The following is a 13,518-nucleotide window of genomic DNA, read 5'->3' as shown; positions in this document are numbered from 1 at the left end:
GGCTCCCCACTGCCGGGACATCTCCTCACTGTGCCCCCGCCGTGTCCCCTCTATAGCACCCTCTCCGTGGCCTCTCTGAGGCTCCCACCCCAGCTCTTCTTGAGACGCTCCAGGTGTCCCCTGCCTGTCTGCTATCCCCCCCAAAATGGCCTGTCACGGGGCGGTTCTGCCTCGCCAAGGCCTTTTCGCGGTGTCGAGGTGGAAGGCGGCCTTGGAAAAGCATCAGGCCGAGGCAGTGCCGGGCCTGCACCTCTGTGCAAGGCTGGTGCCATCGTCCTTGTGGGCACTGACGTCTGTGTGGGACCAGGCTTCCTTCACAGAGGCAGGAAAAGAAAAGCCTTTATTCGCATGTAGGTGCTTAGCTTAGGGAAAGTGAAATGGGAATGAATGTTCTGCAGCTGAGACAGACCATCCTGAACTTCATTTGGAATGTGGGACCTGTTGGTTTTACTTTACCGTGCGCGAGGCAGTTAATTTTATTCCCTGTTGCATTTGTGGCACTGTTCTCATGTTCATTTTTATGATTTTCCTTTATACTGTAAGTTAATAAGTAACTGTGGTGATGTCACCTGTTCTCCATTTCTGCTTAATAAAAACCTGGTAACTAGCCTTTATTCACAAGGCAGACTTTAAGAGACTTGAAACTTTTGCTTGCATGAGACAGAGCTAGGACATCTGGATCATACAGAGGACTACTTTAGTTGTAAGGTTGGAAATCAGAGCTGGGTTTTATTTCTCCTAATTTTATAGGAAATTATTTTGAATGTGTGCAACATAGTAATAGTGAGGTTCTAAGCAGGGCTCTCCTGTCCACTTCTTTTCTCTCTCTGATGGCATGAAAAAAGAGACAATGGGGCTACAGTAAAGTTGATGTGTCTAGATACTGCTTTGTAGATTTATCCTTGCTGTCTCAGTCTCTGACTAGTAAATATTTTATATGCTTAACCTTAATTGCTGTGAGACCTGATATTTTCTGTTATCCTTGTTCTTAAGTCTTCTGGGCATCATAAGAGAGACAGCAATATTCTTTATTACAAAAAAATTATTTCCTTGTGATTTTGGGTTGATTGCCTAAAACCGAGTCTTATTACTAATTTTGTCGTAATCCTCACTGATAATGATGCACAGACAGCACTGGATAGCTATACCCAATTTACACTTGGATGTTTTCCTTTGTGTATGCAAGCACTAAAAGACTTCAAATTTTTTTCAATGAAAGTAAGTGTTGCAAAACTCTGCTGCTTGCACATGTTGCACTCAGCAACAGCCCAGTGAATTGCTGATATACTCTGATGTGGTCTGAAGGCTGAAAGGAATGCTTGGAGAGTTGTTCAATGGCATGCTCTTTTTCATAAAGAAATGGAAGACTTGGAAAAAACTGCTGAGGGGCCTGTATCTGAAGATGAGTTAAACAAACAGGACTTGGCAGATGGGAGGAAATCCAACATACCCAAAGCAGAGCCTTGAAGAAGATGCCGCAGCCAGGAACAGATGACTAGTATGTAATTCCTCATGGCAGACACCTCTCATGATAGCAAACGTTGCAGTCATCACTTTAGGCCACTGTTACCCCCAGGACAGAAAGATAGCAGTGGAGTCTGTAAGGCTTATAGTACGGTGCTAAGAAGTCAGGACTGGAAGCAATAAAGCAAAACGAAGTCCTGGGATGAAATGAGTTCCTTCACATGGAACAAAGACATGTAAAGGAATAACACACAATACAATCTCTCCTGAAGTAAAGAACAAGTGACTTTTTTTTTTCCCAAAGCCCACCAGTGGCCAAAGCTTTTCTACAAAAAATTGCACATTTTGGAGTGAACCAAAAAATGAAAATGAAAAATGAAATCCTGCAGAAGTAACAGTGTAGTGATGAGTTTTTAATATCTTGCTTATTACTGGTACTAATAGCACTGCAGTTATGTTCTGTAGTAATAGTTTCCTATTTCTACATATCCTGAATTAGTGGACAAAACTGATTAACACTCTTGTAGATGTAAAAGTTGGGGTGAGATAGGTGATGTCTTTTAAGCACAGTCACACAGTTAAAGGTGAGGCAGAGACAGCTTAAAATAATAACTACCAGATATGTTCAGTTTCTAAAGTAAAACTGTAGCTGCATTTTGATCATTATTTAATTTGCTGCATTTTATGCTGTTGAAGTGTCAGTCACGGTATTTATGAAGGCAAGCACTGCATTTATTAGGTTTACACATTTGAGCTTTTTTTCTGGAAAGAGGAAAAATGTAGGATGACAAAATACAAAGAAAGTGGTGTCATCTCAGTGAATTTGTTTACGTCTTACCAAATGAACACCTATTTGATTTAATTATCCTGTATTTTTGAATAAATGAGACAATTGTTTGAGATGAGAAATCTCTTAACGAAATTTACTGAGAATTTTTGAGAAGCTCCTATATGTAACGATTCTGTGTGGCATCAAAATTACAACGAAACATCTTAGTTTTGAAATAACTGAAAGGATATACCTGAATGAATGCATTTCTTCATTCTGGGGTGAGCTGTGGCTTTTGAGAACATAATTAAGAGAAAGGCAATTTGAAAGAAAATGGAGCTTAGCTGAAATTCACAGCTTATAGCACCGGCCACTGAAACAAAGAAACCCTGACTTCACTCCTGAGTGAGTTCTTAGTTAAACACTGGAACTGATGTGGATCTGTGTCATGTTTCAGGTCAGTACCTTGGATTACTAGGACTAGGGGGAAAAAAAAATACTGCCATGGTCAGGCATAGTATATAATTAGGGTTGGCAAAAATGTCTGGTAGCCAACTTGTTTTTTTTTTTTTTCCTGCTTCACACCAGTTCTACTTCCCACTATCTCAGTTTTCAGTATCAAAAGCCTCAATTATAGCTTATTTAGGAAAACTGTCTAAAAAAAAAAAAAACGAAAAAGAAAATCAGCATTCAGAGAGACGTATACCTTTGTCGCAATGAACCTACACAAAAGTTTTCTGGGTCAATCAACCCATGAAACTCAGAATCTGCAACCAAAGCAGACGTGTCCCCCGCTTGCGCCTCCTCAGAGTCTTTAAATTCAAAATTTCTTTTTTGGCGCAGTGCTTGGACACCATCACAGTAATAGGCACAGTGAACATTGCAATAGCTTTCTTTAACTAGAACACAGATATCAACGCAGGAGGAAATGTTCATACCCTCTTTCAGCCTAAAGCATTTTCCAGATAGGAATTAATTTATAATGAAAACTATGATAGTCTTAATTTTTAGAAGATAAATGATTGCTAATTAGTTACAATAATTTGAAATTTTATAGCACTTTTCTCTATGGATATCAAAACACTTTGCTAAGATGGGTAAGTATTATTATCTCATTTTTCATAAGAGATAACGGAGACAGCCAGAGGTGAAATGGCTGATACAAATTGTACACGTCATTATTGGGTTTGGAATTAGAATTCAGGTCTCTGAACACTCCTTTATGTATTTACGCAACTAGTCTGTAAATGTTTCTCCAACTTCAGTGATATCAGTTATGTTACCCCATTGAAAACTCATGAATTTCATTTAATTATATAGAGATATATTGCAATAGTTATCTTTTGATTTGTTTTCTGAATGTAAAACTTTCTGCATGTCTATTTTCAAGTTTTTCTCAGCACTCCTGAGGGGTAAAATCTCATTTTAATTCTTAAATGAAATTTTGCAGGAAAGTCAGACTCCGGGAGAGACTCAGAACCTTTGCATGAAGATTAAGTAGGGCAGGTTGACTATGTAATGGCAAGAATGACATGTCTACAATATTTATTCGCCCTTGGTGGATGGCATTATGTTTGGACACTTTGCCTTTCCTGAAATACCTGTAAAGTTTGAAATGCCTCAAAAGATCTTTTCCCAAATGGATTTGCACCCAAAGCCAGAAACAAGAAATGCATTTTTAGGGGCATTTTCTTGGTATCAAAGTCAGGCTTACACATGAAGAGAGATTCGTTTGCATTCTGCCTATATTTGTCATCCTGAATATTTAGGTTTCTTTACATTCCACTTCTGAATTTTCTGATTTCTACTAGTATTTATTGTATAAAACTGCTCCAATGTTAATTTTAAGGTATTTTGTTTGGAAATGGAGACCATGTTTGAAATCAAAAGGCAGAACAACTTTAGAATAAGAGCAATGCCTGTGCTTTTTTGCTTCTTTCAGAGATGTTTATATAAATAATCAATGTGTTTGGTTTTTATATGAAAAAAATTAGATCTTTCCCACTCCAGAGGATAATGGTAACCAGTGAAATTGTAGCAATCCAAAAATGACAGTCTGAAAGCTGAAAAACTGCTGGGGAGTGTTAGTTAAGCTGTTTAAAGCTTTTTTAAAATTGTGTTAATTGTATTAATTCAGTTCCCATGAATATAGAATGTTTTGAAGAAAGTCCTTTTTTCTTAAACATTCGTCTCTCCTGCTTTTCCATTCAAGATATGGAATGGTCTCAGAATGCCTATCTCCTGATATTTTTGTGACGTCCACCAGAAAGGTGGAGGAATGGCCTTGTTGTCTCAAAAAGACATTTTCCCCCCAGTATATTAAAGAGAAGCCCAAAGCACATAAATCTGTCTTCAGCTTCCCCTGTTACGCAATATTTAGTCTTTCTATAGCAACGTACACAGAGCCTGGAGTCCTAAAACCTGACCCAGTAAATTAACTCTACGCATTAGGACATATCTTTGGGGTATCCATATTTGTAGTGTACAGGCAGAACACAAATATTATCTTTGGGAATCTCAAAGCATTTGAGAGAAAATGAAAATAGTCTAAATGGCAGATGAAGGCAAAAATACTAAAAGTTGCTCTTCACCACCACCAGGTAAAGAGGACATGCCATCTCTTCCAAGGGAACAGGAGGGAGCCGATGAGAAGCCAGCAGAAGGTGCACAGGCAGATCACAGTGGTGTCCGTGAGTATTTCCTGCTGTTATATAGTGATTTCAATACTGAACTTACAGTAGCTTCTTGCTTGTCTCACCACTCTTCCTTTCCTTACTAGTACATATTCATCTTCTGTTGCTGCTCTTGGTGTTGCCAAATTTCATTTTGACTCTGGTCAAAGATGACCCCTTCCAGTGAAGTTCTGGGCTGACCACTGTGTCTGCAGTTCCTGCTGTCCCTCAGCCCACAAAGTATCTCCCCTGAAAATTTTTGCTGCTTAGACCTGTCTCTGTAGCTAGTACTGCAATCAGTTTGTTAACTCCTCCAGTCTCTTTCAGTCGGAGACCTGTATTTCTCTTAACACCGTTTTCATTTTAAAATGCCTGTCCAGTGTCTATTTCATATGTTCTGCGTGTCACCTAACACACTAGATCTAGGTAGCATGCATAACAAAATCCACTAGAGAACCTCCATGGAACTTTGGAAAGATTTTGGATGCTTATATTGGCACGTTAGTTTCAACATTTTCCTATTATACCTTTTTCCTGTTATAGGATGTGTTTCGTTCCTTCCCCTAAGTCTTAAAATATGTTTTTTTGAAAGCAAATTTCTTCCTACACTTAATGCTAAACAGCAGGAAGTCCATCGTTGGGCAGAAGGGATTTTTTTTTACTGCTGCAGAGCTATGTATTTATTTAACATGGCATGTATGAACAAATTAGTCAAAGGAATTCATACCTAAGAGAGTAATCCCAATCGCCCTTTGCAGAAGAAAGCAAAACTAGCCTTCCAAAGGAATCACCAACTACAGCTGAACAGGAGGAAGAAGTGGAGCAAGTGGAATCAGATGCTGAGAGCATTGGTGAGTACTGCTTTCCACTGAGGAGATGTTGGCATGACCTTAAAAATCCCACTACTTTCTAGTTTTCATTTTTTCACTGTTATTGTTATGAACTGCATCTCAGACCAGTGCCATCAAGTTACAGTTATTGAGTTTCTCTGCTCCCTTTCAGTTGGCTTACCTTGTGTCCTTCATTTTGCTCTTTCCAATGGCTGGTCTCTGACCCCTTTGGTTGTTTTTCATAGAACACCTAGGAGAGAAAAAAATCAAAACAGGGTGAGAAGCTTACAAAATAAGTAATGGGGATTTATCTGAGGTATCAAACTGAAAAGTACTTTTAACAAGTGCTTATGACTAGTTGGGAGTCAAGTTGACAGTATTCTGCATTGCAGTCCAGCAAAGAACCACACTGGGTCATGTGTTAGGAGTATGCCTTTTTGAGGACAATGGCATCTTATGGTGGTCTGTTGTATGTGTTTTTACTAATTGTTATGTATAATGATGTACGTTCAACAGCTATTGAAAAGAGACTCTTTAAACTTTGTTTAATAGCTGAAATCTAAACACCAAGGAAAGCTGAACTGAACTACTTCAGCAGGTCTTGAGTTTTAAAATCAATGTTTTTAAAATACTCTCAAAATTTTTCTTCTTTAAATTCATTTTTCAATATTCATAGTAAAGTTTTTAAAAGCCTGAGGGAGCACTTGTTACAGGCTGCTCCAGGACAAGTTGCTACTAAGACATGGCACCCCTGTTGTGAGCTATGGAGTGCTTACTACTCTGTTGAAGGAGGCAAGGAATGTGTGAATAGTTGCCTTTTGCAGTTAGATGCAAATATCAGCAAGGAGCCTAAAATTTATGGTGAATATAAATTTCCTGTATGTTCCCACTTCTGAGATGCAGAAGGCGATTCAGAAGAGCAAGATAATAGTGAAGTACCCTCAGAGGCACAAAAGAGGCCTGAGAAGGTAGAAAAGAAAATCTCGGAAACTTTCTTCTATAACTATGAAGATATATATTCACGGCCGTTTGTCACAGAAGACTCTGGGATACCAATTAACCTTCTTACTCTTAAGTATCCTTTCTGTTGAGGCTGTGCAAATTTAAAGCTAAGGATAGTTAATATATGTTCTTAAAATTGTACTTGTCTAATTTGGCGTAGCCTATGTGGCATTAGTGGGATACCTTTGGTTGAGACACAGATAAGAGTTCTGACCAGTTATGGTTTTGGGTGAATTTAATCTTAAACATTGTCTTAACCTCATAAACTTTTCTTATTGGGCATAATTCTTACTGTTATAAGTACTCTTGTAGAAGTAGATCATGGCCAAGTTAACGTGACCAGGTGGAAGAGTAGAATAAGAATATCCCCTCCAAAGCTCTCCCTTTCTGTGTAGCCACCGGTGTTCCCCAAGAAGCTGAGGGGAGGGCAGGAGAAGAGTAACTGTAGTACCTCATACTTCCTCACAGAACTGCTAAGGGAGAAATGCGGAAAAAAACAGGTAGATTTGTGGCCTGGTGCTCAGAAGATCTAAACTGGTAGAACGAAGGAACTGATGCCCATCAATTAAGAGCTACAATAAGTCCTCTTCTAGGAATGGTCAAGTGGGATATGATACGTGACTTTCACAAGTGCTGGTGGTTTTCTCTGCAGACACAGTTAAGCTGTTGTTGAAGACTGGATTTTCCCTCCTTTACATCTGCCTGTAAACATTTAAGAAGTGAGCTTGAGCACTTCCTTGGTTTCATCCCTTGTCTATAGAACAGTTCCTAGTAATCTGATGTATATCTCTTACATTTTGTTTGAAAGGAGAACACCGATAGAATATGAATTCCTTGCCGCCCCAAAGGATCCAGCAGAAGCAAGAGGCATCTCTGTAGAGGAGATGAAAGGATGGAATATGAACTTTAGAAGGTCTTCACTTGTGCCTTCCCCCCAGTTACAGAGGCTTGATACATTTTACCTTCACTGTATATTGAACAAAACTGCCTTCTACCATCAGGCTTTTAGTCACCAGATTCAGTATTCCCATTTCAGTTTTGGTTTAAGTGTTTCTATCCACTTAGTAAACTTTTCTAGAAAGCCAATGTCAAGTCTTTTCCTTATCAAACTGTTCTCAGACATTCTTTTGGATATGACTGCACCAGAAGTGTAAACCTGCTGCTGATGGATAGCCAAACACTGATGTATATAGCAGGCAACCAAGTGGTGCTCCTGGACCTGAAAACTAAATCTCAAAGTCATCTCCGGAGCAGCAGTGGTGGTGGAATTGGGTTTATCACAGTATGGCTTTTGTTTCATGTTTTAGGGTGTTAGTCACTTTCTAGAAGCAAAATGTTCACTTTGTTGCCTGGGGGGAGGTTTCTACAGTTGCACATGCATACACGTAAAAAAGTACAGTATTGATTAGGGGGATGTGTGGACCATGCAGCGTAGGCTACTCAGCCTGTCAACATAATTGGCAGAGGACAAATATCTGCATACCTAAGTCCCAGGCTCAGGTACCTTAAAGGACTGACAGGTGCCAGCTGGTATTAGTTTTTAGAACTATTACATTCTTATTTGGCTCATATCAACTTTTTTTTTTTTTGAACACTCATGTGTCCTAGTCACAGCTGATATTGCTGTAATGTTTTGCCTGCAGTTAAAATGTATAAAAGCAAGTTCCTGGATAAATGAAGAGAAAAAGTATCTGGTTTCATTCTAGTAAGCCCCTACCAAGAGCTTGGACTCTCAAATGCTTCCTCTGTATTTGAAGGACCTTACCCTGTGAAGGACTCTGCCATCTCTCAGTTGCATTATACACAAGCAAGGCTTTCAGAATACCAACCTCAGACTGTTCTGCTCCATTGTAAGCAGCTTTTTCTGGGGAATCATGGTACATCTTTATGTCTTTAGAACAATGTCATTCAGGATGGCTTTTCCACAGCTGTCTGCTGAAGTAGATGGCTGCTGACACAAATGCTGCTCATGGAAGTATCAACTAGTGGGTTGAGTGGGGTAGGAATAGTGAAAGAATGCATGGTAAAGCAAATTATTTCATAGTTTGTCATGGTTCTGTCTTATATGTGCAATATACCATTTTCTGTGCATAGTAGCTTCATTCTGATATTGAGCAATAGATTGGCAGTTGTTCAGAATAAACACACAGAAAAATGCAACCTAGTTTTTATGGCAATGTCTTTTGACTAATGAGTGAGTAAATACAATATCTCAATAACTAGCAGGATAGAGACAAAGGAGTCACTACAACATGCAATGGGACTTTTGCTTTTTTCAAGGCACACCCCACTAAGCAGTACTTCGCAGTGGGAGAAAAAGGAAAGAAACCAAACCTCATCATCTACAATTATCCTTCACTGAGGCCCTACAGAATACTGCGAGGTACTGTAAAAAGTCTATTTACATTTTATACAAATAGGCCAGTGCTTATAGATCCCAGCAGATGGAGTAGTAGGTCACTTTAGAAGTTTAGAAGGAAATACAACCTTTTGGTCCTTCAAAGCAAAATAGAAAACACCAGTGTCAAAGTTTTTTATTATTGCATGTGAGGAAACTTTTATTTAGTAGAAATAGCCAACTGAGAACTATTACTTAATGAAAAAAATAATTGCAGTGAAAGTTGAGCTCCTTCTAAATAGATTTTCCTATTGTTTCTTCCTCTTTTCTGTGTGTGTGTGTATTGGGACTTATATGTTTCTTCAGACGGAACAGAGGAAGCCTATGTTTTTGGTGATTTCAATGATGCTGGCACTTTGCTGGCCAGTATTGGGAGCAGTCCTGACTACATGCTGACTATCTGGGACTGGAAACAAGAAAAGATTATGCTGAGGTCAAAAGCTTTTTCACAGGATGTTTACAAGGTCACATTTTCTGCTGGTAATGAAGAGCAACTAACTACATCTGGAGCAGGACACATCAGGTAGGTTTACTGATTAGGATTAATACATATCACTGCTAAAGTCATGATATGTAGAAGATGACTATCAGGAATGTATTATTAACAAACATGGACCAATGAGGAATTCTCTTTTACCCAGTCATTACAATTACAAAAATGAGAAAATTCAAGTCCTTCAGCCAGTTAGCCAAGTCTTTTAACACCTTTGCTGTGCAAAAAGGATGATGCTTGATGTTGAATGTTGGTACAACTGGCTCCATTCTTGTAATTTCAACAAGCACCGGGGAGAATTAATAAAAAAAAGTTATATAGACATGTCTTCAAGCTGGTAACATAGCATATATGCCTCCTGTGCCTTATGAGCTTTCTACCTTTGATGAACTCATCTGCTGTTTGGTCAGCCTTTGGAAATGGTTGCCAAGCCATAGATCAGAAGGTATGCTTCCATACACTCCCTTCTTTAGTAAGTTCATGGATCCTTTTGTAATAAAAAATAAACCACAACTTTAAGCTCTTTGGGACAGGGATTAGCTTTGTGTTCTGTATTTATCCAGTGTTCAATGTTAATACACTAGAGACTTAAGATATGACTTGGATGCTATTGTAGTGGAAATGATACCTTTAAAATTATAATGCATCTAAAGTTTCTTTGAGCTTTAACAGAGGAATCAGATCAAAATCTGGGATTTGCTCTATAGTGTGTTTGCAAGGTGGGTCTGAAATAGCAAATGGCTTATCTAGACCCAGAACAAATATGGTTTAGAATACATTATTTATGGAAATCTGACAAAACAAAATCTCTTATAAACTTTCTTTTGAGATAAAATACTATGAATAAACTCTGACATAGCTTTTATAACATGATAAATATGACTTTTCACCCAAATATGGTCTCAAATTTCAATTTCCAACACCTGTCTTAAATGTAATGTCTCTTGCACACACAGTGAACCATCTCTAATTGCAGTAGGTGTTAATTTTTCTGTAATGCAGTCATTTTATGTTTTATACTGCTAAAAATATAATGATCAAATAGGAATAGCTATGAAGATCTAGGATAAAACCTTTGGCTCAGTGAGATTTTATAGTCAAACTCAAGTCCATGGGTGTACTTGGATGACATTAAGTGAAGACCTTAGTCCCTTGGGTTTACAAAGTTGAGCATCTTACACTGAAGACAGCAAGAGTAAAATAGGTATCCCTAAGTATGTGTATTGGTTGTAGCTGGAAATTTGTAGCTATGTATTTTACACTTACTAATTTTAAATAGTAGTTTAATCTTCATCCTTCCCATTCCAAATCCTTTTCCTAGCTTTTTCATCGGGGTTATATAGGGCAATGTTTGTGTAGTTACAAAGCTTTATCTCATTTTAAAAAGAAAAAGCCAAGGTCTCCTGTGAAAAAGAATAATAAATGAACAGCCCTTACCTCAGAGGCATCCCTAGTAAGATTATTACAGTGTCCAACAGGGACTGAAGAACGTGTTTAGCAAATCTTGTTTCAGAGCACGATGTTTTTTGTGTGCTCAGGTTCTGGAAGATGGCTCTCACATTCACTGGTCTTAAGTTGCAAGGAGCTTTAGGCAGGTTTGGAAAAACAGCAGTGACCGACATTATAGGTTATGTAGAGCTGCCTGATGGGAAGGTAAGTAAGAAAAAGTTCAATTGATTTTACTTTCCCTCTCAGGTTTTGATATAAAGTCTACTGACTCAGTTGGAGAGTTACTATTTGCTTCAAGGTGATTTAAATTAGACCCTCAATGCTCTGATAAGCTAATATTGACATTAATTTGCCAAAAACTTGGCTTGCTTTGTAACAATTGAAAAGTACAGTTAGTACTGTAATTCCCAGACAAAAGATCTCTGTTGGCTTAGAGCTGAGTCTCCTCTAATGGTATAGTGAAAATGTTAGTGTGAATAAATACAATGACTCTTAGCCCTAATCTTTAACCATTTCAGTGCATGTAAATTATGTCACATTGCTAAAAAGTTGAATCTTCTCACCGTTTACACCTTCTCTTGCAAATATCTGTACATTACTATCAATTTAATGCTTTCATGGAAGGAAGCCACAAATGTTAACCAGATTCTTGCCAGTATTTCTGCATGGTTAGGTGCAGGTGCTTATTTGCATATTTTCATTTGCTTTGAAGGTTATCTCAGGGACTGAGTGGGGCAACTTGCTGCTTTGGGAAGGGGGCCTCGTTAAAGTAGAGCTCTGTCGATCTGGACACAAGCCCTGTCACAGTGGCCCTGTCAGCCAGTTAGTTCTGGATGAAGGAGAAGTTGTCACTGTTGGAAAGGATGGCTTCATTCGGGTAAGTTTTTCTTCTGCTCTGCCTTTAAGTGTGCAAATTTGTGGTCAGAAGGTAAATATTACATATTTTCTTTACCAGGACTTAATTATGGAGGGAATTTTGCAGTGTGGTTTGTTTCTGAGAATGACTTTTTAGAACAAACAGAATAAGAGCACATCTCCACAGTGTATATGCTTGAATCAGATAGTGTTCACACCACATTCTGTTTTTAATACTAGTAAATAAATCACCTTTTACTCTAATAAATCAAAATGATTTTCAGTGATTCTCTAACAGCTTTGTTCTTGCCTGCATTCTAACACTTTTTTTTCTTCTGTAGTTTTGGTTAATCTTTATGCTTTTCAGGCCTATTAATATATCATTTTGATGGATAAATTACAGCAATATTTGAAATTAATTTTCTAAGTATTTGATAACTCAGACTATTAATGTTAAAATGACATAGAAATTAACTAGCATGTCAGATATACATATACTGAAATAGAGGAACAATTAAAAGAAAAAGCATCCTGAAGTAAATATATAATTATATAAATTAAGGTCAAAAACTTTTCCTTATCCATACCACCAGTTTCTGATCTTACCTGTCAATTATCAAGGATTTTGCAATCTTGTTTGCCTGCTCTTTAAGAGAAGACATGACGTATCTTCTACTGATGTGTGAAAGACCCAGATAATCAATGGGAAGCTGACTGTTAAGACAGTGGAGGGTTTCAAACACCCTGGAGTTTTTGTTGTTGTTGTTGTGTTTTATAAATTGATATTAACCCATTAGGAAAATTCACTTGGTTATAAGGGTGCCAACTGATGTCTTGTCCTTACCCCTGAAACAAGGATCTTCTTTGAATTCTTGAACACAGATATGTTGGATTTGCTATTCTTTCTTCTGTGCTGTCTCAGTATGAGCAATGCTGAGAGCAGGCAGGTATCATTTACTCCCTATAGTTCTGAGGCTGCTGTGTATAGCTTTGCTAGTGCCAGGGCTGAATTTAAGCTACTGTTGTTTCAGAATTGGACAGAGAACCTTTACATATACTTTGCATTGCACCCAAATGTGTCAAATAATAGTTGCTGACTGTCACTGTTCTAAGTTACACTCAAAGCAGCGAGGCAGATATGACGGCTTTCATACTCTACCTGTAGAATCTACTCTGCCCTGGTTCCTTATAATTTTGAATTACCATATTAGTTGTGTATGAAAACATAACCTGTCCCTATAATGCTTCCAATGCCATGAAGGTGTGGAACGTTGAGACAATAGATGCTGCTGATTCTGTGGATGACACAGGGTTACTGGAGGTGGAGCCTATGAATGAACTTCATGTTGGCAGGAATGTCAGTCTGAGTTTCATGTCAAAAGTTCATGACTGCGGACAGCCTATTTGGTATGCTCAGGTAAGACACACTCAAGTACGTACGTGTCTGTGGAGAATAACAGAATGAGGGAGGTGATGTTAAGTAACAGCAGGAGTCCCTTACAAGTCAGTATGTTTCTTTTTGGTAGAATTCAGTCTTCTGGAGAAATATGTATATAGATATATAATATCTTCTTATTTTATATATA

General features: G+C 38.2%; 1 protein-coding gene across 1 annotated transcript in view; it reads left to right on the top strand.

The window, feature by feature from the left end:
- The first annotated feature begins 4,784 nt into the window (after positions 1-4,784).
- The window catches only part of CFAP44 (cilia and flagella associated protein 44), a 43,041-nt gene continuing 34,307 nt past the window's right edge, over positions 4,785-13,518 (top strand). The window contains exons 1-9 of the mRNA XM_010294370.1: positions 4,785-4,923; positions 5,664-5,756; positions 6,633-6,810; positions 7,857-8,019; positions 9,018-9,120; positions 9,442-9,658; positions 11,167-11,281; positions 11,790-11,954; positions 13,194-13,349. Of these exons, the coding sequence (XP_010292672.1) occupies positions 4,785-4,923; positions 5,664-5,756; positions 6,633-6,810; positions 7,857-8,019; positions 9,018-9,120; positions 9,442-9,658; positions 11,167-11,281; positions 11,790-11,954; positions 13,194-13,349 (1,329 nt within the window). The remainder of the gene's footprint in view (positions 4,924-5,663; positions 5,757-6,632; positions 6,811-7,856; positions 8,020-9,017; positions 9,121-9,441; positions 9,659-11,166; positions 11,282-11,789; positions 11,955-13,193; positions 13,350-13,518) is intronic.

The sequence above is a fragment of the Phaethon lepturus genome, unplaced genomic scaffold (assembly GCF_000687285.1).
Source record: "Phaethon lepturus isolate BGI_N335 unplaced genomic scaffold, ASM68728v1 scaffold9419, whole genome shotgun sequence".
Lineage (NCBI taxonomy): Eukaryota > Metazoa > Chordata > Aves > Phaethontiformes > Phaethontidae > Phaethon > Phaethon lepturus.
This window is presented reverse-complemented; position numbering and strand designations above follow the sequence as displayed.